Genomic DNA, 27,319 nt, shown 5'->3' with positions numbered 1-27,319 from the left:
TTGGAAAAAATATAACTTGTTATTCAAAAGTGCTGAAAATAGTAATTTTTAGCTTACAGTGAATCATTTAGCTTCAAAGGGTTAGAACTGTCCCTTAATTGCCTCCGAATCGCATTCACATTGCGATCGCTTTTTCCTCGCGCTCAATCCATACCAACGTAAGTGCAGTACTAAACATTATTTTATACATTTTTTATTTCTATTTTTGTTGTATTTTAAAGAAACGAAAAATCTCGAAAAACTGAAAAATTAAAAAAAAACTTTAAAAAATTGTTTGTATTTTTTCCGAGAAGTGCATTTAAAAACAAATTAAAAAAAAAAAAAGATCCCAAACGGTCAATTTTTGAAAAAGCTATAGCATTTTGAAAACAAAAACGGTGTTTGTTTTTAAAATTCATAACTTTTTTTGAGTTTGGATGAAAAAATTTGAAAAATTCTGAAAAACGTCTTTCGTAAGCTAGAAAAAGAAGAAAAACTTTCAGCCAATTCTAAAGGGGTCGGGTTCAAAATTGGTCGAAATGGGATGGAATACCCCATATATAAATACATGACCTATATTTGCCAATTTATAGTTAAATTATTTATATTTATAGACGACACTTATAGATAAAAAGTTGCCGAAAAATCAGCTGGAAGTGATTTCTATGAGAAATAATATTTTCCGAATCCCAAGAGGCCGAAATGAGTCGAACACAGGATGATGATGATTTTGTTCGGCATTAACGTACTCCTGACAGCGACATGGTGGATGAGAACAGTGAAATGTTATACCATGCCGCTGGATGTAGTAGCGAGACGCCGATGAAAAAGGTAGTGTGGCTTGACGCGCCAACGAAATTCCTTATATCGAAAGTAAAGGAACTGCAGCCGAAGGTGGGAAAAACCGCGAAAATTAAAAGTAAGAGGCATATGTGGACCCAAATCAGCCACGAATTACAGGAAATGGGTTACCCGTTTACGTGGGTACAAGTAGAGGCAAAATTTTTCGCTTTGGAGCAGTATAACAATTCAAACACAGGGCGGAATAGGCAAAAAGTAAGCTTGAAACAGCTCAAAGAGGTAATCATTCTTTCTATAGCGAACTTGACGACACACTCCAGCAAAGGGTTGGGATAAATCCTCTTGACAGCGAAACCAACAAAAGAAAAAGTAGTGACGAACGCGACGAGTCATCACAACCTAACTCGGGTAACAAATTAAATTTAATTTAATAATACTTTATTCTGGTTTTAATTTATTTACGCCCGATTTGTTGACAAAGTAAATTTACGACTCGATTTAGCCTTGCTAAACAATGATTTAGCACGAAACTGAGATATATTTTAATGAAGTTTTTAATGGTTTAACAAAATTAACCAAGCTCTAACGCTTAATTCCTCACCGTTAAGCCTTGTCTTAAATTTAAATCCTTGTCAAAAAATAGCCGTTAATGTTTTTAATTGTATTTAATATAATTCGATTTAACTTTATTTTAACAAATTGAATTTCATTTTAATATTTATTTAATATTTAATTTAATTTAATTTAATTTTACTTTATTTTATTTCATTTTATTTTATATTTCATTTTATTATATTTTGTTTTATTTTATTTTATTTCATTTTATTTTATATTTTATTATATTATATTTTGTTTTATTTTTGTTATCTTTAATTTCATTTTATTTTATTATGGCTAATTTTATTACATTTCATATTGATTATATTTTATATTGATTTATATTCAATGTTATTCGATTTTATTTTATATAATTCTATATATTTTATCCAATTTTGTATACTTCTAGAATCTTTTGACTCAACGCCATCTTGCTCAAGAAAACGAGGAAAAACTACAATTGACATTCTTTTTGAACAAATTGACAGCGAATCAGAAAAACAACAGAAGCGGGATGAGGAGCTGAAACAAATTATGGAGGAGAATATTAAACAAAAACAAATTAATTCAGAGAAACGAATAGAAATTGAGAGAAAAAAATTAAGTCTATTGGAATCCCTTATAGATGTCCTCAAAAAATGATCATTTTAATTCAATAACATTTTCTTTTGTCCGTTTTGGTCAATATGCATTTGTTTAACAAAACAAATTAAAATACAGTGCTTCACAAAAGTTTACGTACAGCATATTTTGTTAAAAAATCACTATTTTTCGCGGGCTAAAGTTTTTATGATAGTTTCTTAATATATTTTGGTAGACTTCTTGACGTAAGACTTAAATAATAGTGTGAAACTTTGTGCGAAGCTATACAAAAACTCGCGAAGTTTGCGTCCGAATCTTCAAAACTTGATTGAACTTTTTTGGACTTTTTGAATATGCAGTTTTGTAGCCCACTGAATTCTAGTATAATAATGTGCAACTTTGTGTGAAAATCAATTTGCCTACCAACCCGGCAAGTCCACGGAGACCGCCATTCATTGCCTTACTGGAAGATGAAACTCCGGTTCATATACTCTGCGAAAGCGTTGCGTTAGCAAGACAGAGACTCTTTCACCTTGGTGGTGTGAGTCTCAATCCTTTTGTGATTTGGGATAAATAGCCTGAGGAGGTGTTGAAATACATAAAGAGCCTCCTCAATGAGGAGTTGTCATAGAGCAATAAGCTGAAAGGTCAATCACAAAAGATCTAAAAGGTCGCAGTGTATAAAGGCCGAATAATAATAATAATAATACAAGCAGATATACAGTGTCGGACAAAACATTTTGGAAAGCAGAAAACGTTGACTTTTGACAATTAAATTCCAAAAGTCAACGTTTTCTGCTTTCCAAAATGTTTTGTCCGACACTGTATATTTGCTTGTAAGTTGCACATTACTATACTAGAATTCAGTGGGACACAAAACTGCATATTCAAAAAAGTCCAAAAAGGTTCAATCAAGTTTTGAAAATTCGGATGCAAACTTCGCGAATTTTATATAACTTCGCACAAAGTTTCACATTATTATTTAAGTCTTACGTCAAGAAGTCTACCAAAATATATTAAGAAACTATCATAAAAACTTTAGCCTGCGAAAAATAGTGATTTTTTAACCAACTTTGCTGTACGTAAACTTTTGTGAAGCACTGTATTTCTCTTACAAACATGTTAGTTACACTAGGATGGATGATACAACACTCACCTGTTGTCCCGATGTTCCTGCCGCGACTGCGGAGATGGCAAGGAGCTGACGGTGATGGCAATGAGATGGTGGCGATGTAGGCGACGGCAGTAATGGATGGTTCCAATTGTATTAGCTGTTGTGGACTTTGCTGTTGCTGCTGGTGCTTCAGTCACGTTGCTTGAAATCTAATGTTATAAGCAAAATTTGGTGTGCTTCCGTGTTTTCGTCTTTGTTTTACTTATTTCTTGTTTAGACGAATGCTAAAGTCGTACATTGGTTTTCACTAAATTACCGAGATGAGTTTCAAGACAATATTGCTCGCCTTGCGTTGAAAATTTGTTTAAAAGGGGTTTTCAAAAGAATTGCCGCCAACCACGGGCAAGGGTTAGTTTCTTGATTGTCGCACGTAAAATAAATTTAAAGGAATTAATACCGGTTCATTGGTTTATTCGTTTTATATTTTTTTTTGCACGATTTACAACCACGGATAGTACAATATCGATAATGGCAAAATATAACAAAGAAATTTTATGAATTTAGATCACCGAAAACAAGATATTAGATTTTTTTGATTTTCCAGAAAAAATGATAATGACAATTTTTAAAGATGATACAAAAGGTGGTGGTTTTTTGACAGATGGCGATCATGCCAGATCGCCATCCTGTACTTGCGGCGAATTCGATTTGGTAGATTTTCGCGGTGGAGGCTGCCACACGTCCATGAGGAGACCCAATAGGGAATTTAAGGGTAAATACAATTCATTGATTTTGTGGGTAATTCAATATAAAAAATATAATTCAATAATCAAATACAATACAAGATACGGGTTATATATAAATTCATAGAGCTACGTATAAAAAAGGAGAGATGGGACGGATGACAGCCTACACCGCGTAACCATCCTGGGCCGCCTAGGCGCACTAAGCGCCCAATGTGCGCTTCAGCTCCTGCAAGGCGCGTACTGCTTCCTGGATCAGGATTTTTCTGACCTTCGTTTTGTATGTGGCGGTGCGCAAGCCGGTCGCGGTGCACCGGATGGTACGCTCCCCGACGCTGCGTCGCGGGGTTGAATGCGCGGTAGGCGCGCGCCGAGGCGACCTCGGAGGCTGCTGTTGACGACGACGGTGATGTGTAGCGACGCGGCGGCGTGGTTGTGGATGAGACTCCTCTTCGGTGGGTGCTTGGCGGCCTCCGGTGCCGCCGTGTAGCATAGTGTGGTGGAAGCCCCCGCAGTCCTGGCATCGTTCAGTAGATGTGCATTGGTTGGTCCGATGCGATAATGCCAAACAGTTGCTACAGAATTGGTGTGCCTTGACTATAACCAACCGCTGATGCGTGGGCATTGCCTGAAAGAGAGGGCACACCAAAAGCAGGTGATGCTGCAAACAGAGACGACATTTGCGGTAATCAGCCACCGCGGGGGTGATGCGACGTGTCGGGGCTGCGGGTACTACGACGCGCGATTCCAGCGAGCGACGTGGTGTAGGAACCGGAGGGCGCTGACGATCCATCTGTGAAAGGAGAGGATATGAATGCACATTAGTGGTATGTCTGAGAGGAATCGCCAGGTTAGAGACTGATTGTGAGAGATACGGGATGGTTCAGTTATGTTCTGAGATGGTGTCCATCTTTAGTCTTAGTGGACTGTAGTTAGGTCGGGAGATGATAGGGGACCATGCGAGGTTGAATTAGGTTCCGCTGGTGGCAGGAGACACTATTTTGTGATAGGCCTGGTGAGCACAGCGTTTTGCGTGCGTACGTCGACTACTCGGATATGGCCGTCTCTTCCTATATGGGTGTCTTCCACGCGTCCTAGGCGCCATTCGGTAGGGGGTAGGTTGTCTTCCTTAATTACGACTAGATCGCCGATTTTAGGGGGAGGTTGAGCGGTTTGCCATCGATACCGCTTATGTAACTCCATGAGATAGTCATTCTTCCAGCGTTTGCTGAATTGGTGATGTAAAACTTTCAACCGGTCCCAACGGTTGATCATAGAGAGGTGTTCATAGTTCGGCTCGGGGATGGCGAGGAGGGGTGCGCCTCGGAGGAAATGGCCAGGTGTGAGGGTGGTGAGATCCGCTGGGTCCTGGGAAAGCGGGGAGATAGGGCGAGAATTGAGAACGGCCTCGATACGAATTAATAGAGTCGAGAATTCTTCAAAGGTGAAGCTGTGTGTTCCGGCAACCTTTTTAAAATGGGTTTTAAAGCTTTTGACGGCAGATTCCCATAATACGCCCATGTGGGGTGCGCCGGGTGGTATAAATTTCCAATCGATGCCTTGTGTCGCATACTTTTGGACAATATCTGTCGAGACTTCGTTGAGGAAGGTGACGAACTCTACTTCGGTAGCTCGCTTAGCACCAATGAATGTTGTGCCGTTGTCGCTCATCATTTGCTTCGGGTACCCTCGACGCCCTACAAACCGGGCGAAGGCAGCGAGAAAAGCCTTACTAGTGAGATCCGAACACAATTCCAGGTGGATCGCCTTGGTAGTGAAGCAAACGAAAACGGCCACATAACCTTTGACGAGGGTTGGAGATCGGAGCATCGAAGCTTTGATTTGAAACGGGCCGGCGAAGTCTACGCCAGTAGTAGTGAAGGGGGGCGCGAAAGTGCATCGTTGGGGGGGTAAAGCTGCCATTATTTGGGATTGCGTTTGTCGCTTATGAATGGTGCAGACTTTACATTGGAAAATACATTTTTTCAGCTGAGGTTTGAGTCGGGGGGTATAGAATTCCTGCCTCATAGCTTGTTGCAGGAGGCGGAGGTCCGCATGGAGGAAGCTCTCGTGTAGAAACCTTATATAAAGAGTAGTAAATCTAGCCTTTTCGGGGAGAATGATAGGATGACACTCATTGTAGGTCATGTCGGCGTTTACTAATCTTCCGTTGGCACGGAGAATCCCGTTTGTATCCAGGAAGGGGTCAAGTGCCAGTAGGGGACTTCGCTTTCCGATTGGTTTTCAATTTTCGAGGGAGGCTCTTTCGGAAGCGAAGAATTTCGACTGAGTCAAGCTCAGCAGACGGATTTTCGCGCGCATGACGTCGGCGTAAGAGAGGGCGGGATCGTTAGGGGTACGATTGCCTCCTACAGCATTTCTAAGCCGAGTTGCAAGTTTTAACACGTACGCTGTTACGCGTAGGGCGCGGGGATAGGAGGAGAACCGTTCCAAGAAGTCTTCTGACTCTTCCGCTGCATGCAGTGATTCGACTCGGCGAAGTTCGGGGGTACAATATTTCTGGCCATTGGTGTTGGCCAGTCCTCGGGGGGTCGGGAAAGCCACTCTAGGCCATTCCACCCTAGCGATGAGTTAGCTAGCTCGAGTGGGGTGCATCCTCTGGTGCCCATATCTGCGGGATTATCCTTGCTGCGTACATGACGCCAAATGGCATTGCCGATGAGGTCGATGATCTGCGCAGTTCGATTGGAGACATAGGTTTTCCAGGAATGAGATGGTTTCTCAAGCCAGGCTAGAACGATTTCGGAGTCAGACCACATGGTTAATTTTCGCTGATTGAGGCCGAGATGGGATTGGACAACTGCGACTAACTTGGCTAATAAGACCGCGCCGCATAACTCTAGTCGTGGCAAACTTATGGTTTTTAAGGGGGCCACTTTCCCTTTAGAGACTAAAAGGTGAGAGAAGACTTGAGTTCCTACGGTGGTTCTTACGTAAAGTGTCGCGCAATAAGCCTTTTCCGAGGCGCCGCAGAAGCCATGGAGCTCAACTGGTTTATCGGGGTTGTAGTTTATCCAGCGTGGTATTTGAATCTCCGAGATCGTTGGGAGATTTTCGCCGAACTGCGCCCACTTGATGACGCGGAGGGGTTTCACTGGCTCATCCCAGTCAGTCCCGTCTAGCCACAGCTCTTGCATCAAGATTTTTGCTTGGATCATGGGCGTCAGCCACCCTGCGGGATCGAAAAGTTTCGCAATAGAGGAGAGGATTTGCCGCTTCGTGGCTGCAGTGGATGCCGGATTTGAGTCGACGGTATACGAGAATGTATCCGTTAGGGCGTTCCACTGGATGCCCAGGGTCTTGCGGGGCTAGTCTTTTCGAACTCGAGAAATTTTGTTTCCAGCAGATCAGTTTTCGATATTTTTTGGAGGATGTTGGGATGGTTTGCCGTGATCTTTTTTAGGGGAAAGCCGGCTGAATTGAGAGCGCCTATAGTCTCTGTTAGGGATTGCTCGGCTGATTGAAGATCATGACTGCCAGATAAAATATCGTCAACATACGTCTCGGATTTTAGTATTGGGGCTGCGCGTGGATGGGAATCTGCTATGTATTTCGCCAGCTCGTGTAGAGTGCGAATAGCCAGGAAAGGCGCGCAGTTAACCCCGAAGGTGACCGTTTTTAACTTGTGGTCCTTTATTGGACTGTGTTCGGGGGTTCGGAATATTATCCGTTGGTAGTCTCGGTCATAGGGGTGCAAGAGAATTTGGCGGTACATTTTCTCGACGTCGCCATTAAACACATATTTATATGTTCGCCATTTCAGCAACATAAGTCGTAGATCGGGTTGGAGGGTTGGTCCGGTACATAAAACATCGTTGAGGGAGTGACCGGAACCCGACTTTTTGGAGGCGTTGAACGCAACTCTGACTTTTGTTGTCTTTTTGTCTGGCCTTACGACTGCATGGTGAGGGAGATAGAATGAGCAGTATTTACCCAGGGATTTTATTTCATTGGGACTGCATTCTTCCATGTGGCCTAGGGACAGATATTCCTCGAGTACCTGGTCGTATTGCTGCTTGAGATCGCCCTTTTTTGAGAGGGAACGTTCCATGCCGTGGAACTGTCGTAGGGCTGCAGTACGGGATTGACCTAGGTCGATATCGTTCGGGAATGTTGGTTTAAAGGGGAGCCGAATCATATATCGACCGTCATCCATGCGAGTGGTTGTGCTTTGATAAAAGTCTTCGCACATTTTATCTTCTGGGGTTTCCACTCGCGTTCTGGGTATTTCTTCGATTTCCCAGAATTGCCTCAGCTGTTAATTCAGCTGGACATTCGCCACTTCCCACGCTTGAGAGGAGTGTGATCCGACCTTTTCGGGGGTTTGGCCACTTATTATCCAGCCAAACATTGTGTTTTGAGCTAGCAGTGTGGGGAGATCTTTTCGATGCCATTTAGCATTATTTGTGGGATAAGATCGCTGCCTAATACCAGATCAATTTGGGAAGGGTTCTGAGTGTTCTGGTCTGCTAGCTTGAGATGGGACCATTTACGCATTTGGTCGTTATTTAGCCTGAGTGTTGGGAGTTGCCTAGTGAGCCGAGGTAGCACTATTGCCTGGGCCTTTATTTTCACCTTGTGATCATTTGAGACTAGGGTCAGTGAGCATAGCTTGTTGGAGGTTTGTACTACTCCGCCTCCCATTCCCGATATTTCAAATAGGGAGTGGGTATATGGGAGGCCTAGCTTGATTTGAGTTTTCGACGAGATGAAGCTACGCTCTGACCCTTGATCCACTAAGGCTCTGAGCCTGAAGCAGTCCCCTCGGTGTTCTATGGACACTATCGCTGTGGGGAGAATGATCTTGCTATCATTTTCCGCATGCAAAGATTGGATGCGGGCAGCGTTTGAGGTGGTTGGAAGTTCCTCGTTGGAATCTAGGCTGGTAACGTCCTGACTAGTTGCCACTTGGGCTGCCGCTCTTCGAGGGCCATTGGTTTGGTGTGATATTCCTGTATCGTGGAGGGAGGAGTTGTGGCGACCTTGGCAGTAGAGACACGTTCTTGTGCTTGTGCAATCTTTTACGAGGTGGGTTTGGGACAGGCAGTTTTCGCAGAGATTGCTTTCTCTCAAGAATTTTTTCCGTTCAGGGATTGCCAGCTTTTTGTAATGCAAGCAGCTTTGTAGCGTGTGGGAGTTCTGCTTGCACTTTCTGCAGGCGTACACTTTTTGATGCTCGGCCACATGAGCATTTGTACGAGTTTGATAGTTGTTGTTCTGCGGGGGGTTGCGGCTTTGGTTAGGGGGTTGAGCCTGCCTGAACTGGGGATTGTTTTGACTTGAGGGAGGCTTTGAGAAATTGGTGGAGGGTGGATTATATCGGGATTTGGCTGGTCGCCATTGATCCACCCTTTCCACTATCTCGTAGCGAGTAGTCAGAAACTGATCCATTTGGGACCAGTTCGGTAGGTCTCTTCTAGAGCTTAAGGATTACTCCCAAAGCGCAACCGTATTTTCCGGCAGTTTTGAGGTTACCAGATATATTAATATGGGGTCCCAACTATCTGTCGAGACTTGTTGGGTTGCTAATATCTGGAGACAGTTATTAACGGAGGATTGCAGTCGCTGAATGTCTTCGCTGTTTTCAGTCGGAATGGGCTTGAGGTTCATGAGGACTTTTATTTGATTGTCGACCAGGACTCTTTTATTTTCGTAACGGGATTTAAGAGCTTCCTAAGCCAGAGCAAAGTTGTCATCACTCAGTGGAAATTGCTTTACTATCTGGCCGGCTTTTCCTTGGGTCTTGTACCTGAGGTGGTACAGTTTTTGGGCGCTCGAGAGTTTGGGGTGGTTGATATAGACCGCCGTGAACATGTCACGGAAGGACGGCCATTGATCATAACTCCCGTAAAAGACTTCGGTGTCACAGGCGGGTACTTTGAGGTGCATCCCGGAATTTTCTTGGGGAGTGGTAGTTGTAGCGGGGACGGGATTGCTTAGTACCCTTAGCTGGAGCTGATCGCCTATTCTTGCCTTTGTGTCTTCGTATGCTGTAAGGCAGGCGCGGTATTTATTGAAGGCTGAGGCCTTAAAGTCGTCGGGAAGTTCGTTGTCATCTGACTCTACGACGGCGTCATATGCGCTTTGTACCCGTTCCCAGAACACATCGATATTTTTATCTTTTATTTTTAGGTATGCCTCGGTGTTATCTTGGATCTCGGTTGTGCCGAACCGAGTGCAGTAATCCGAAAAGAGATCCGTTTCGGATATAAATTTATTTTCGACCACGGTAGTCATTCTAAAGAGGGACTTGCTTAATTTTATTTTAGCAATTTTTGTTATTTTGGAGATTGCCGAGTGTTTATTTCTATGGGAAAACCGAAGGGATAAGTTTTCCTATTGGTCGAGAGTGTAGTCGGCTAGGATCAGTTAGACTCAATTGGGAGTAGTCTGGGACCAGTTGGGCAGATTTACTGCTGGGCAATTTAAACTATGAGAATGTGGCCGAATTTTCTGCTGGGTATCCAGAGTAATACTGATGTGGGGATATGTATTTATGTTATACCGCAAGGGACACAAGTTAATTTTGTAAAAGTATGAGTGGGATTTGCTGGGTCTGACTGCACCGCGATATGTATATATGTATATATTTTTCTGGCGGGAAATTTATGTAAATGGCGGGAAAATCTATATATATAGCTCTTGGGAATCGCCAAATTTTAATTGGGGATATACTTATTATTATTTTTTTAAGGGGGCTGGTTCTGTCAAAGGCGACGAAGGACCATTAGTTACACTAGGATGGATGATACAACACTCACCTGTTGTCCCGATGTTCCTGCCGCGACTGCGGAGATGGCGAGGAGCTGACGGTGATGGCAATGAGATGGTGGCGATGTAGGCGACGGCAGTAATGGATGGTTCCAATTGTATTAGCTGTTGTGGACTTTGCTGTTGCTGCTGGTGCTTCAGTCACGTTGCTTGAAATCTAATGTTATAAGCAAAATTTGGTGTGCTTCCGTGTTTTCGTCTTTGTTTTACTTATTTCTTGTTTAGACGAATGCTAAAGTCGTACATTGGTTTTCACTAAATTACCGAGATGAGTTTCAAGACAATATTGCTCGCCTTGCGTTGAAAATTTGTTTAAAAGGGGTTTTCAAAAGAATTGCCGCCAACCACGGGCAAGGGTTAGTTTCTTGATTGTCGCACGTAAAATAAATTTAAAGGAATTAATACCGGTTCATTGGTTTATTCGTTTTATATTTTTTTTTGCACGATTTACAACCGCGGATAGTACAATATCGATAATGGCAAAATATAACAAAGAAATTTTATGAATTTAGATCACCGAAAACAAGATATTAGATTTTTTTGATTTTCCAGAAAAAATGATAATGACAATTTTTAAAGATGATACAAAAGGTGGTTTTTTGACAGATGGCGATCATGCCAGATCGCCATCCTGTACTTGCGGCGAATTCGATTTGGTAGATTTTCGCGGCGGAGGTTGCCACACGTCCATGAGGAGACCCAATAGGGAATTTAAGGGTAAATACAATTCATTGATTTTGTGGGTAATTCAATATAAAAAATATAATTCAATAATCGAATACAATGCAAGATACGGGTTATATATAAATTCATAGAGCTACGTATAAAAAAGGAGAGAGATGGGACGGATGACAGCCTACACCGCGTAACCACATGTAATAAGTTAAATATTTTCGCTCATACGATTTTGTATGTCTTCACAAATTAAATCTCGTACACAATTCCTGTCCGTCCTTCTTGGGACTACGGCATTGCCTGGCATTTCATTGATACTTTCCAAAGCTGGCTCCTCAAAGTTAAAGTGGTCTTCATTAGGCAAATTATTTAAGAGGCAACATGCTCTTACAAAGTGGCATATCTTCTCCATACCTCTTAGCTTGCAGTAGTACATCTGCCGAAATCTTTGCTTCACCATTCCGTATGTGTGTTCTATTGCTACACGCCCAGAACTCAGCTTAACATTAAATGCTTTCTGAGCACGAGTAAGATGGCCATTATCTCTATATGGAGTAATAACGTGTTTGCTGATTGGATAAGCTGAGTCACCTAAAAGATAGTAATCTAAAATAATGGATATTAACCATGTGGTGTTTTCTGATTAAATAGAGTGCTAAGTACCTCCACAATATGAATTTAGCTTCTCATATATTGGAGAGTTTTTAAAAACCCAACTATCGTGGCTTGAACCCGGGTATCCGCAGAATACATTGATAAACTTTTTCTGCTCATTGCTGATTCCTTGAAGTACCACGGATACATTTCCCTTTCTGTCGATGTAATCATCTTTTCCCCTCTTCGGTGGATCAATTTGTATATGCGTACCGTCGATACACCCTTAAAATAGAATTTAATTTTATATGTAATAAATCTGAAATACAACAAGTAATGACGAGGCTGTCTTCGGCTATGCCGAAGGCTATATACCTTGCATGAAAGAGAAAGAAATTCTTTTCTGATTTATAGGGCGCTTTTTAAAAATTCTATGCGACATCGGAGCAACCTGAAACTTGCACTCTATTATACTAAAATTTAGTGGGTTATAAAACTGCATAATTAGAATTTTTAAAAAGCGCCTGATTAAAATTTTCAAACTTTTGGGAAAAAATTTACAGATTTTTACTGAATATTGGGAAAACTCTAAACTAAACTAAATTTTTGGACGTAGATTACTACTGTGTACTCAGTTTTCATATGTCAAGTCATTTTCGCAAGATATTGCGATTTTTAATTTCGAGGTTTTTCTGTGCCCTTTCAAAATTTGGAATTTTACCTATAGTGTTATTTACGCTAATAAAGTACCTATTGCTCTAGAGAGCATTTATTTATTGTCGAAATATTGGCTGAACTCTTCTTTTTTTGCTAGTTTGGCCATTTTATGACTTGCGGACTTAAAGCTGGAGACATTGGTGCTTTATCGGTAACCGTATCGGTAACCTTTTAACAGCTGATTCGACCAACCTTAAGCTGGAGTCATTGGTGCCGTATGTCGTATCGCTGTATCCGTATCCCTAACGTAATCAGCTGTTTATCGTTACGACGGTAAACCAAAACCCAATTGGTTGGCTACGATACGGTTACGACCTTAGCGGCACCAATAATCGATTGCATTGATTCTCATAAGTTTCGTCGAATCAGCTGTTAAAAGGTTACCGATACGGTTACCGCTAAAGCACCAATGTCTCCAGCTTTATGAGAATCAATGCAATTGATTATTGGTGCCGCTAAAGTCGTGACCGTATCGTAGCCAACCAATTGCGTTTTGGTTTACCGTCGTAACGATAAACAGCTGATTACGTTAGGGATACGGATACAGCGATACGACATACGGCACCAATGACTCCGGCTTAAATTACTAACGAACATCGTTACGATTTTAATAATGGCAGAAATCGTTGATATCGATATATTAAAACGGTCAGACAAATCTCTAAAGCTGCATACTTCATGGCCCGCTAACCATAAAAATACCAACAAATATGTATTTTGTGGCAGTCTTTTGTCAGGATAAAGTTTGCTGTATTCTTCGCTATTTAGAAGTTTTTGGCACAGGTTTTCAAAAAGGCTTCTTGAAATGCGAAAATGCGTACGGAACTCTTTCTCCGTATAAGGGGGCACTATTTCCTCTACATAATGCTTTATGGAATTTCTTGCACTTTTCGTTCACATTAAGGCGCAATCAAGCAAATATTTATTTCTCCTTTTTAATTGAAACAATATTTCATTCTCCTCGTCGTCGGCACTGTCGGATGAAGAATACTCCATTACAGTCATAACCACGGCAGCAAGGACCTTGTTTCGGATGTTTATTTCTGGTTCATCAGTGCTTTCTAAAAAATAGGAGAACCTGTTCACACAAAGCTAACTACCTTTTTTGTATACCTTCAATATTTCCGATTTCTGGTTCTCCAACTGGGTCTGTAGATTTTAGTTCTCCTCCTAAAGAGACCACATTAGGACATTGCATTTCGATGCACTGCTTTAAAAATATATACAATTAAGTTCGGGAATTGTTGTATGTAAATACTAAATAAAAATGGCCCACATAATTATTGGCATACCTTATTTTAGCAATTTTCACCACTTTCGTCTGTGAAATTATTTTAACTAATTTTGTAAAAAACTATTTATCAAAATCTTTGCAAAATTTGTGAAATTCTCCAAGTTTAAGCCAGATTTTTTTTCAAATTTTTAAGAATTTTTTAGAGTATGTCCTCGTTCACCGCAAGACCCATTTTCATTTTTTAAATTAGTTTAAATAATTCTACAGACGAAGAAATTGATCAAATTGCTAAAATAAGGTGTGCCAATTATTATGTGAGGCACTGCACTTCTTTCATGGATAAATTTGGATGAGTGTAAACTGAATTTGTGCAACAATCGTTGACACCACTACTGCCACCCATACTAAGGATAGTAAATTAATAAAGATTATTCAGTTCGTGTGTCAGTTTGCATTTGAGCTGCCGTCAGTCTCCGAGTATGTGTTTTTGTTTTGTCCTTGCCCATGAAGCCCACCCACAGGCTGACGCCAGCTTTGGAATGTGCGTCCGCTCGTTCCAAACTGACGCATCTTATTATATGTATTTACTATCTTTGTCCATACTAGGACCATCCAAGCAGTCAAAAGGTGATTCATATACATACATGCCGAGGGGGTAACTGATGTGATGGGTTAAAGTGATGAGACGTGCAACCCTTTTGCTGATGGTCACATGAATGTGCATGGGGTAATTGTGCCACTGGTCGGAGTAACTGATGAGATGGGTTGTAATGATGAGACGTGCAACCCTTTTGCTGATGATCGCTTGAATGTGCATGGGGTAATTGCGCCACTGGTTCGCTGTAGTGCTCCAAGCTGGGTGAATGTTGCGTTCTCTCTGCAGACATTCCATATGTGGAATGTTGAGTGTATTGATCTCCTGAATCTCTTTTTGCGTTGTCCACGGGATTTGACGTTGTTGATGAATTTTTATGAAAAGCGCATGTTCCACGATTATCATTGTGCATCGCGTATTGTGCTTGCGTTGGTATGCGATTGTATAATTCACAAATTGGACATTCTGAAGCCGCTGGTGTTGTATTCATTTTTTGTTCTAAGTTATATACCGCCTTGTTCCTTCATAATATCTGCAAGGCTCTCCGGATACTGTTCTGTTTATAATTGCAGTTTATAAATCGTCATTTACTTAAAAATATAATAGGTGTGTTCGGCAAGAAAACTTGCAAGTAACATCAGTAAAGAGAGAATTGTGTAAATCTCTCTCTAAATCTCAAGTATGAAAATTTTCCGCCGAACATAAATTTGCAAAAACTTGCAGCAAAACAGCTGTTACTAAAACGTCTGTCTGTTTTGACATTCGATTTTTGCATTTTTGTGTGTTTAGTTCCTACGAGAATTTTATTTAAAAAAATGGAAAACAAAAATGTACAATGTTCTCCAGGCACATTCCAGAAGGTTCAAATGGGTAAGCAGATATATGTGGGGTATTCCATCCCATTTCGACCAATTTTGAACCCGACCCCTTAAGAATTGGCTGAAAGTTTTTCTTCTTTTTCTAGCTTACGAAAGACGTTTTTCAGAATTTTTTCAAATTTTTTCATCCAAACTCAAAAAAAAACATCGCTTTTGTTTTCAAAATGCTATAACTTTTTCAAAAATTGACCGTTTGGGATCTTTTTTTTTTAATTTGTTTTTAAATGTAATATTCGGAAAAAATACAAAAAAATTTTTTATTCTTTTTTTATACTCAGTTGAGCAGAGCTCACAGAGTATATTAAGTTTGATTGGATAACGGTTGGTTGTACATATATAAAGGAATCGAGATAGATATAGACTTCCATATATCAAAATAATCAGGATCGAAAAAAAATTTTATTGAGCCATGTCCGTCCGTCCGTCCGTCCGTCCGTTAACACGATAACTTGAGTAAATTTTGAGGTATCTTGGTATGTAGGTTCCTGAGCACTCATCTCAGATCGCTATTTAAAATGAACGATATCGGACTATAACCACGCCCAGTTTATCGATATCGAAAATTTCGAAAAACCGAAAAAGTGCGATAATTCATTACAAAAGACCGATAAAGCGACGAAACTTGGTAGATGAGTTGAACTTATGACGCAAAATAGAAAATTAATAAAATTTTGGACAATGGGCGTGGCACCGCCTACTTTTAAAAGAAGGTAATTTAAAACTTTTGCAAGCTGTAATTTGGCAGTCGTTGAAGATATCATGATGAAATTTGGCAGGAACGTTACTCTTATTACTATATGTACGCTTAATAAAAATTAGCAAAATCGGAGAAGGACCACGCTCACTTTAAAAAAAAAATTTTTTTAAAGTAAAATTTTAACAAAAAATTTAATATCTTTACAGTATATAAGTAAATTATGTCAAGATTCAACTCCAGTAATGATATGGTGCAACAAAATACAAAAATAAAAGAAAATTTAAAAATGGGCGTGGCTCCGCCCTTTTTCATTTAATTTGTTTAGGATACTTTTAACGCCATAAGTCGAACAAAAATTAACCAATCCTTTTGAAATTTGGTAGAGGCATAGATTTTATGGCGTTAACTGTTTTCTGTGAAAATGGGCGAAATCGGTTGATGTCACGCCCAGTTTTTATACACAGTCGTCCGTCTGTCCTTCCGCATGGCCGTTAACACGATAACTTGAGCGAAAATCGATATATCTTTACTAAACTCAGTTCACGTACTTATCTGAACTCACTTTATCTTGGTATGAAAAATGAACGAAATCCGACTATGACCACGCCCACTTTTTCGATATCGAAAATTACGAAAAATGAAAAAAATGCCATAATTCTATACCAAATACGAAAAAAGGGATGAAACATGGTGAGGTAATTAGATTGGTTTACTAACGCGAAATATAACTTTAGAAAAAACTTTATAAAATGGTTGTGAAACCTACCATATTAAGTAGAAGAAAATGAAAAAGTTCTGCAGGGCGAAATAAAAAACCATTAAAATCTTGGCAGGTGCTACATATATAAATAAATTAGCGGTATCCAACAGATGATGTTCTGGGTCACCCTGGTCCACATTTTGGTCGATATCTGGAAAACGCCTTCACATATACAACTACCACCACTCCCTTTTAAAACTGCCATTAATACCTTTAATTTGATACCCATATCGTACAAACAAAGTCTAGAGTCACCCCTGGTCCAGAAAGGCCCACTTCCTCTTAAAATACTCATTAACTCCTTTCGTTTGATACCCATATTGCACAAACGAATTCTAGAGTCACCCCTGGCCCACCTTTATGGCGATATCTCGAAACGGCGTCCGCCTATGGAACTAAGGATTACTCCCTTTTAAAATACTTATTAACACCTTTCATTTGATACCCATATCGTGCAAACGCATTCTAGAGTCACACCTGGTCCATCTAAAGGCGTCCACCTATAGAACTAAGGCCCACTCCCTCTTAAAATACTCATTAACTCCTTTCGTTTGATACCCATATTGCACAAACGAATTATAGAGTCACCCCTGGCCCACCTTTATGGCGATATCTCGAAACGGCGTCCACCTATGGAACTAAGGATTACTCCCTTTTAAAATACTCATTAACACCTTTCATTTGATACCCATATCGTACAAACGCATTCTAGAATCACACGTGGTCCATCTTTATGGCGATACCTCGAAAATGCGTCCACCTATAGAACTAAGGCCCACTCCCTCTTAAAATACTCATTAGCTCCTTTCGTTTGATACCCATATTGCACAAACGAATTCTAGAGTCACCCCTGGCCCACCTTTATGGCGATATCTCGAAACGGCGTCCACCTATAGAACTAAGGCTCACTCCCTTTTAAAATACTCATTAACACCTTTCGTTTGATGCCCATATTGTGCAAACAAATTCTAGGGTCACCCCTGGTCCACCTTTATTGCGATATCTCGAAACGGCGTCCACCTATGGAACTAAGGATTACTACCTTTTAAAATGCTCATTAACACCTTTCATTTGATACCCATATCGTACAAACGCATTCTAGAGTCACCCCTGGTCCATCTTTACGGCGATATCTCGAAAAGGCGTCCATCTATAGAACTTAGGTCCACGCCCAAACGCATTCTAGAGTCAACCCTGATCCACCTTTATGGCTATATCCCTAAATGGCGTCCACCTATAGAACTATGGCCCACTCCCTCATAAAATACTCTTTAATGCCTTTCATTTGATACACATGTCATACAAAAACACATTCCAGGGTTTCCCTCGGTTCATTTTCCTACATGGTTATTTTCCCTTATGTTGTCACCATAGCTCTCAACTGAGTATGTAATGTTCGGTTACACCCGAACTTAACATTCCTTACTTGTTTTTTTAATTTTTCAGTTTTTCGAGATTTTTCGAATTTCGCCGTTTTTTTTTCTCATAAAAAACTTCAATCAATTCTGCAATCATCCCCACTAATCCCGGAGTAGGCCGATTTTTTTTATTTAATTGAAAAAAAAATTTTCAAAAATAAAAGTTTTTTTTTATCAATTTTATTTGTATAACAAAAAAATGTAAGAAAATGATTTTTAAGTATTCTTTTCTTTATATATTATGGTAATCTACGATTAAAATAACCAGGATTAATGACTGACACAGTAAACATGTAAGTTTTCTTAAAATGATGTAACAAATTATGAATTCATTTTTACTTAAAAATCATTTTCTTACATTTTTTTGTTATATAAATAAAATTGATAAAAAAAATTTTATTTTTGAAAATTTTTTTTCAATTAAATAAAAAAAATATAAAAAAAATCGGCCCACTCCGGGATTAGTGGGGATGATTGCACAATTGATTGAAGTTTTTTATGAGAAAAAAAATGGCGAAATTCAAAAAATCTCGAAAAACTGAAAACTTAAAAAAAAAACTAAAAATTTGTTTGTATTTTTTGCGAAAAGTAAATTTAAAAAAAAAGATCCCAAACGGTTATTGCATGCGGGTTGATGGGGCTCGACCCCTCCTCTGGCCTCCGCCAGGCTGCGTTGGACTTGTCGCGGAATGCGGGTATGCTTGCCTTTCAGCACGAACTAGCTCGTCGGATATGGGTGGGTTTCGTTTTCCACAGTCCACGCAGCAGCCGCAATAAAAAAAAAAATCATACCCTTGAGTGACACCGAAGTAATCACTCCACCCTCGTAGCACCTGACCAGCCACGGCCAATAGAATCATCAACCTCCCCCCCCCCCTTTCTAACTCCCCATGCCCCCAACTGTCCTTGTCCGCCCCCTTCGTGCCCCCCTTGTCCAAGTCTCGGTTCGCCTCCCTTGAATGAGGCCGGCCAATCCGCCCCTCCTCAACCTTTTGCCAACCTAGGCCCTTGTGGCTGGCCCCCAAAATTCCCTACACCCCCCATTTTCATGAGTCACTCCCCACGCTCATGCCCCTCTACCACTTCCCCATGTCATCCCGTCCTCGTCCGTCGTGACCCCGTCAAGAAATTCACTCATCACCCCTTCACTTCAATTTAACAATTCATTATGTTTTATTTATTAATCACTATGGTATAACAACTTAACGTATGGTTGCTCATCGGTGCAACCCCTGTGCATGGACACGGTTGAGCCGAGCTCGGAATAATCACTCCAAAAAAAAATTAATTCAAGAATCTACAGGCCTACCCTAGGACGTCCAAGCATCTGACCTGACTTTCGGACTAATGCAATTATTCATGTCCGATATCGAACCTGTATGCGGCCCCCTGTATCATATCATATGTGTTGCGCCGACCTGCATTTCTTATTGGGATTTTACATCACACTCATATTCACACCAGGTTTTGGGTATTCATATCTCACCTAAATCTACATAGATTAACAGCTTCTGGCTGATCACAAAAATATGCCTATTTAAATTCCTATTTCATTTAAATGTAGGTGTACATATACAAAGTGAAAAAAATATATGCAAGAAAGAGGTTAATCTATCTTAGGTGAAGGAGGATCTGGTCAAAACAACCTGACATGACCAGAGGTTACGGTTCGCATACGCGAGTTTACAGTCCTGGGTTACCCTGTCCGATTGTTCCAACCAAACCCTACCTCACTCTTACTGTACTAATTTTATTATAGAACTACCACGTATGTATTCTTGTATTTAAATAAAGTATGCAAAAAAAATGTTAGTGTTTTACCACCAAATGTATTGACCTGATGCGCTCTAACTCACAACTCCACTGGTGTGTGCGTTCTACCTCACCACCTTCAAACCCTCGTCTGCTCAATGAGCTTTATGCGCCGCAATTACCCATGTGTGGAAGTAAATGGTTGCATCAAATCAACACTTTTACTAGATCATAATTGGTCCAGACACTTTGCTCGTGTGTATGTATGGGCCACCCCGCTGAAACGAACTGAAAGAACCAATCTTCCGTGCGAGTATGAATCCTCGGCAATCCAGTAACTCCCGTTCAGGGTCTAGGAAATACGCGTTGGTTTTCTTGACTCGGATCGCGGCGCTGCGCGCGTCTATAAGATCGCTTTCCAAAAGCACAGGCAATTCTCCCAACTATCGCCCCGGTATGCCCCTGTGTTAAGCGCACGACTTTATGCTCAGCTACGTGTGTGCCGGCGCAGCGCTAAAGGATACCGCAACTACTAAATACTTAGTTTACCTTGATTTCCAGAAGTGATGATGATTTATATGGCTTCCTGGCCGAACAACCAGCTATTTCGTTAGCGTGGGACAACCTGAACGCTTCAATTTCGGATGGTTGGGGAACTGCGGCAACGTTCCGTTTCCCGAGTTGTCTGGAATCTCCCTTCCCGCTGCGTTGTTCACCACTAGAAATCTCCTCCTCCTGCAGTACGCAGCTTTACCGGTTATCACCTCGGTACTCCACTCCCTGAAACTGGGTAGGATGGCCAAGATTTTTCTTGGAGATATAATTTTTATTTACAACTGTCGTGGTCGCCGTTTTCACCAAAAAGAAGTTTTCCGGAATTCTGTCACCTTAGCTGCGGCTCAACACTATAGCATAGTGGCAAATTTTACCTTTTGTTCGCTAGCACTTTGGTGTGTTCGATTACCAATTTAGATCCAACTTCGGTTTGCGATGCAACTGAGTCGGATTCAACTTTTTCATCGCATTACCGGTCGATCGCAACCAGTCGGTCGTAACACGGTCAATTTTTGAAAACAAAAACGGTGTTTTTTTTAAAATTCATAACTTTTTTGAGTTTGGATGAAAAAATTTGAAAAAATTCTGAAAAACGTCTTTCGTAAGCTAGAAAAAGAAGAAAAACTTTCAGCCAATTCTAAAGGATTCGGGTTCAAAATTGCTCGAAATGGGATGGAATACCCCATATATAAATACATGACCTATATTTGCCAATTTATAGTTAAATTATTTATATTTATAGACGACACTTATAGATAAAAAGTTGCCGAAAAATTAGCTGGAAGTGATTTCTATGAGAAATTTTATTTTCCGAATCCCAAGAGACCGAAATGAGTCAAACACAGGATGATGATGATTTTGTTCGGCATTAACCCATTTGCGCTCTCTGTACTATATAAACGACACCAATACAAGCCATGCCTAAAACTTTGCTACGACTTTTATAAAAAAATGATTTAGATGTGCAGCCACCTTGTAATATTATCTTTGTTTTGCCTAAGATTACAGATAGATTGGTATAAAAGATGACTCCAGATTTTGATATTTGCACATGCATTTTTCACATCGGAGTTAGTCAGAAGAAAAATTAGCGATTTTTCATTAAAATATTGGAATTACCATTTAAATATTCATAATTTTAAAGTGTAAAAAAAAAAAAACAAAGCTAATCTTATTTAGTGCCGTGCGTGTAAATGTTTGTGATTTGCAGGATTTAGGAAATCATTTTGTCAACTGTCGCTTTTTTAGTACAATGGGCACATGTGATATGTATTTTCATGCACCGTAATGCGAATTTCGATGACGATTCTGAATGGGATGATAGTGATGACGAACCCTTGTGTAGCAAAACAAGACGTTTAAATCCGTCTGACTCGCGGCCAAAATGAAAAAATGCACGCCGTCTTGTTCCTCCCAGTTTATGAATAATGATTGCTCATCGCGAAAAGTCGAAGTTATTGAACAGCTACCTAACCTTTCGTCGGTAGAGATTTTTGAAAAAAATATTTGATGAAGAGGTACTCCATTTGATCAAGCAGAACACCAACCTGTATGCTGCCTAAAATAATAGGCATGACTTTGCACTGGACGATGATGACCTACGGAGATTTTTGGGTATCCTAATACTATCTGGCTATCATAGACTACCACGTGAGCGCCAATATTGGAGTTATCACGAAGATCTCGAAGATTCTGTTGTGTCGAACGGTATGTTGCAAAAACGATTTCTAGAAATCAAGAGAAACTTTCACTTAGTTGCATCTACTTCCTATGATAAGATGTTCAAAATTAGACCCTTGCGTGACCTAATGATTCAAAAGTTTTGTCAGAACGGGATATTTCATGAGAACATTTCGATCGACGAATCAGTGATAAAATATTATGGCCACCATCCCTCCAAGCAATTCATTCGAGGTAAGTCAATTAGATTCGATTACAAAAACTGGGTAGCAGCCAGTTCTGATGGTTACTCCTATGTTTTTTGATGTATTTTGCGGAAAAACATCTGTCACCTCAAAAGGTCATAGAGTTGTCAAATCGTTGTTACTAAAAATGCCTTCGATACCTGAGGAACATACAATTTATTTTGACAATTTTTTTACTAATTGTGAGTTACTGCGAGACGTGAAAAAAAACTGGATATAAAGCAACTGGAACAATGCGTGAAAATCGCATTGGTATTCGTGGTAAAAATGGTGGTAGGTTATCTTCATATACATGCTTGATATGAGCATATCTAACACTTGGTGTCTACATACTTTATCTAGCGAAAATAGTTTCGACCAATTGGCATTCAGAAGGCACATTGCTCGGAGCTACCTTAAGAACCGTAACGTCATCAAAGGTCGTCCATCCGGCTGTATCGTAGCAGGTCCAAATAGGAACAACGGAAATAACACTGGAAAACTTCCCAAACAGCAACGATATGTTTTGTGTCATACGCGAATAAAATGACAATGTACAGGATACCAAAAAACGTCATACATTGACAAAGAATGTTTTAAAATATATCACTCATAAGTGCCCGCTGTACTAAATAAAGTGCACCCTCAAAAGTCAACTTTTGTCACTTTTTCGTAAATTTGTAGCACTAAACTTAATTAATGTGTTTTGTAAGATGACAAAACTGCAAATAAGTATAAAATAATACTAACGGTCTTTGTTTGGGCGTAAACGGGTTAACGTACTCCTGACAGCGACATGGTGGATGAGAACAGTGAAATGTTCTACCATGCCGCTGGATGTAGTAGCGAGACGCCGATGAAAAAGGTAGTGTGGCTTGACGCGCCAACGAAATTGCTTATATCGAAAGTAAAGGAACTGCAGCCGAAGGTGGGAAAAACCGCGAAAATTAAAAGTAAGAGGCATATGTGGACCCAAATCAGCCACGAATTACAGGAAATGGGTTATCCGTCTACGTGGGTACAAGTAGAGCCAAAATTTTTCGCTTTGGAACGCCGGTATATAAAAGTCCAGTATAACAATTCAAACACAGGGCGGAATATGCAAATTTGCCCTTACCAAATTAAGCTTGAAACAGCTCAAAGAGGTAATCATTCTTTCTATAGCGAACTTGACGACACACTCCAGCAAAGGGTTGGGATAAATTCAGAGTTTCTTCTTGACAGCGAAACCAACAAAAGAAAAAGTAGTGACGAACGCGACGAGTCATCACAACCTAACTCGGGTAAAAAATTAAATTTAATTTAATAATACTTTATTCTGGTTTTAATTTATTTACGCCCGATTTGTTGACAAAGTAAATTTACGACTCGGTTTAGCCTTGCTAAACAATGATTTAGCACGAAACTGAGATATATTTTAATGAAGTTTTTAATGGTTTAACAAAATTAACCAAGCTCTAACGCTTAATTCCTCACCGTTAAGCCTTGTCTTAAATTTAAATCCTTGTCAAAAAATAGCCGTTAATGTTTTTAATTTTATTTAATTTAACTCGATTTAACTTTACTTTATTTTAACAAATTGAATTTAATTTTAATATTTATTTAATATTATTTAATATTTAATTTAATTTTACTTTATTTTATTTCGTTTTATTTTATATTTTATTTTATTATATTTTGTTTTATTTTATTTCATTTCATTTTATATTTTATTTTATTATATTTTGTTTTATTTTTGTTATCTTTAATTTTATTTTATTTTATTATGGCTAATTTTATTACATTTTATATTGATTATATTTTATATTGATTTATATTTAATGTTATTCGATTTTATCTTATATAATTCTATATATTTTATCTAATTTTGTATACTTCTAGAATCTTTGGACTCAACGCCATCTAGCTCAAGAAAACGAGGAAAAACTACAATTGACATTCTTTTTGAAAAAATTGACAGCGAATCAGAAAAACAACAAAAGCGGGATGAGGAGCTGAAAAAATTATGGAGGAGAATATTAAACAAAAACAAATTAATTCAGAGAAACGAATAGAAATTGAGAGAAAAAAATTAAGTCTATTGGAATCCCTTATAGATGTCCTCAAAAAATTATCATTTTAATTCAATAACATTTTCTTTTGTCCATTTTGGTCAATATGTATTTGTTTAACAAAATAAATTAAAATACAGTGCTTCACAAAAGTTTACGTACAGCAAATTTTGTTAAAAAATCACTATTTTTCGCGGGCTAAAGTTTTTATGATAGTTTCTTAATATATTTTGGTAGACTTCTTGACGTAAGACTTAAATAATAGTGTGAAACTTTGTGCGAAGCTATATAAAACTCGCGAAGTTTGCGTCCGAATCTTCAAAACTTGATTGAACTTTTTTGGACTTTTTGAATATGCAGTTTTGTAGCCCACTGAATTCTAGTATAATAATGTGCAACTTTGTGTGAAAATCAATTTGCCTACCAACCCGGCAAGTCCACGGAGACCGCCATTCATTGCCTTACTGGAAGATGAAACTCCGGTTCATATACTCTGCGAATGCGTTGCGTTAGCAAGACAGAGACTCTTTCACCTTGGTGGTGTGACTCTCAATCCTTTTGTGATTTGATTTAAAAAGCCTGAGGAGGTGTTGAAATACATAAAGAGCTCAAAGCTCTCAAAGGTCAATCACAAAAGATCGAAAAGGTCGCAGTGTATAAAGGCCGAATAATAATAATAATAATAATAATACAAGCAGATTTTGACCATTAAATTCCAAAAGTCAACGTTTTCTGCTTTCCAAAATGTTTTGTCCGACACTGTATATTTGCTTGTAAGTTGCACATTACTATACTAGAATTCAGTGGGACACAAAACTGCATATTCAAAAAAGTCCAAAAAGGTTCAATCAAGTTTTGAAAATTCGGATGCAAACTTCGCGAATTTTATATAACTTGCACAAAGTTTCCCCCTATTATTTAAGCCTTACGCCAAGAAGTCTACCAAAATATATTAAGAAACTATCATAAAAACTTTAGCCTGCGAAAAAACGTGATTTTTTAACCAACTTTGCCGTACGTAAACTTTTGTGAAGCACTGTATTTCTCTTACAAACATGTAATAAGTTAAATATTTTCGCTCATACGATTTTGTATGTCTTCACAAATTAAATCTCGTACACAATTCCTTTCCGTCTTCTTGGGACTACGTCATTGCCTGGCATTTCATTGATACTTTCCAAAGCTGGCTCCTCAAAGTTAAAGTCGTCTTCATTAGGCAAATTATTCAAGACGTTACATGCTCTTACAAAGTGGCATATCTTCTCCATAGCTCTTAGCTTACAGTAGTACATCTGCCTAAATCTTTGCTTCACCATTCCGTATGTGTGTTCTATTGCTACACGCCCAGAACTCAGCTTAACATTAAACGCTTTCTGAGCACGAGTAAGATGGCCATTATCTCTATATGGAGTAATAACGTGTTTGCTGATTGGATAAGCTGAGTCACCTAAAAGATAGTAATCTAAAATAATGGATATTAGCCATGTGGTGTTTTCTGATTAAATAGAGTGCTAAGTACCTCCACAATATGAATTTAGCTTCTCATATATTGGAGAGTTTTTAAAAACCCTACTATCGTGGCTTGAACCCGGGTATCCAGAGAATACATTGATAAACTTTTTCTGCTCATTGCAGATTCCTTGAAGTACCACGGATACATTTCCCTTTCTGTCGATGTAATCATCTTTTCCCCTCTTCGGTGGATCAATTTGTATATGCGTTCCGTCGATACACCCTTAAACTAGAATTTAATTTTATATGTAATAAATTTGAAATACAACAAGTAATGACGAGGCTGTCTTCGGCTATGCCGAAGGCTATATACCTTGCATGAAAGAGAAATAAATTCTTTTCTGATTTATAGGGCGCTTTTTAAAAATTCTATGCGACATCGGAGCAACCTGAAACTTGCACTCTATTATACTAAAATTTAATGGGTTATAAAACTGCATAATTAGAATTTTTAAAAATCGGCTTAGTAAAATTTTCAAACTTTTGGGAAAAAATTTACAGATTTTTACTGAATATTGGGAAAACTCTAAACTAAACAAAATTTTTGGACGTAGATTACTACTGTGTACTCAGTTTTCATATGTCAAGTCATTTTCGCAAGACATTGTGATTTTTAATTTCGAGGTTTTTCTGTGCCTTTCGAAATTTGGAATTTTACCTATAGTGTTATTTACTCTAATAAAGTACCTATTGCTCTAGAGAACATGCATTTATTGTCGAAATATTGGCTGAACTCTTCTTTTTGGTGCTCGTTTGGCCATTTTATGACTTGCGGACTTAAATTACTAACGAACATCGTTACGATTTTAATAATGGCAGAAATCGTTGATATCGATATATTAAAACGGTCAGACAAATCTCTAAAGCTGCATACTTCATGGCCCGCAAACCATAAAAATACCAACAAATATGTATTTTGTGGCAGTCTTTTGTCAGGATGAAGTTTGCTGTATTCTTCGCTATTTAGAAGTTTTTGGCACAGGTTTTCAAAAAGGCTTCTTGAAATGCGAACTCTTTCTCCGTATAAGGGGCACTATTTCCTCTACATAATGCTTTATGGAATTTCTTGCACTTTTCGTGCACATTAAGGCGCAATCAAGCAAATATTTATTTCTCCTTTTTAATTGAAACAATATTTCATTCTCCTCGTCGTCGGCACTGTCGGATGAAGAATACTCCATTACAGTCATAACCACGGTGCTTTCTAAAAAATAGGAGAACCTGTTCACACAAAGCTAACTACCTTTTTTGTATACCTTCAATATTTCCGATTTCTGGTTCTCCAACTGGGTCTGTAGATTTTAGTTCTCCTCCTAAAGAGACCACATTACGACATTGCATTTCGACGCACTGCTTTAAAAATATATAC

At 39.2% G+C, this 27,319-nt stretch overlaps 1 protein-coding gene and 1 long non-coding RNA gene across 6 annotated transcripts in view; one reads left to right on the top strand and one right to left on the bottom strand.

Moving 5' to 3' along the window:
• Positions 1 to 20,786, bottom strand: part of LOC137244301 (uncharacterized) — a 52,484-nt gene extending 31,698 nt beyond the window's left edge. Inside the window, exons 1-5 of one of the 4 annotated variants that reach the window (XR_010950885.1) lie at positions 19,998 to 20,786; positions 11,947 to 12,162; positions 10,599 to 11,889; positions 3,116 to 4,609; positions 58 to 241 (exon numbers count right to left, since the gene is read on the bottom strand). This is a non-coding gene — a long non-coding RNA (uncharacterized lncRNA). The remainder of the gene's footprint in view (positions 1 to 57; positions 242 to 3,115; positions 4,610 to 10,598; positions 11,890 to 11,946; positions 12,163 to 19,997) is intronic. The other 3 variants (XR_010950887.1, XR_010950888.1, XR_010950886.1) reach the window with 3 other exon arrangements.
• The window catches only part of fliI (FLII actin remodeling protein), a 426,153-nt gene extending 401,496 nt beyond the window's left edge, over positions 1 to 24,657 (top strand). Inside the window, exon 6 of one of the 2 annotated variants that reach the window (XM_067773105.1) lies at positions 24,269 to 24,657. In XM_067773105.1, the coding sequence (XP_067629206.1) occupies positions 24,269 to 24,385 (117 nt within the window). In that variant the 3' untranslated portion in view covers positions 24,386 to 24,657. Of the gene's footprint in view, positions 1 to 1,786; positions 1,983 to 24,268 lie in introns of those variants that run through there. The other variant, XM_067773104.1, reaches the window with a different exon arrangement.
• Positions 24,658 to 27,319: the final 2,662 nt, after the last annotated feature.

This window comes from Eurosta solidaginis, chromosome 3 (assembly GCF_040869045.1).
Source record: "Eurosta solidaginis isolate ZX-2024a chromosome 3, ASM4086904v1, whole genome shotgun sequence".
Classification (NCBI taxonomy): domain Eukaryota; kingdom Metazoa; phylum Arthropoda; class Insecta; order Diptera; family Tephritidae; genus Eurosta; species Eurosta solidaginis.
Note: the sequence above shows the minus strand (reverse complement) of the source record. Positions and strands in the feature narration are given on the sequence as shown.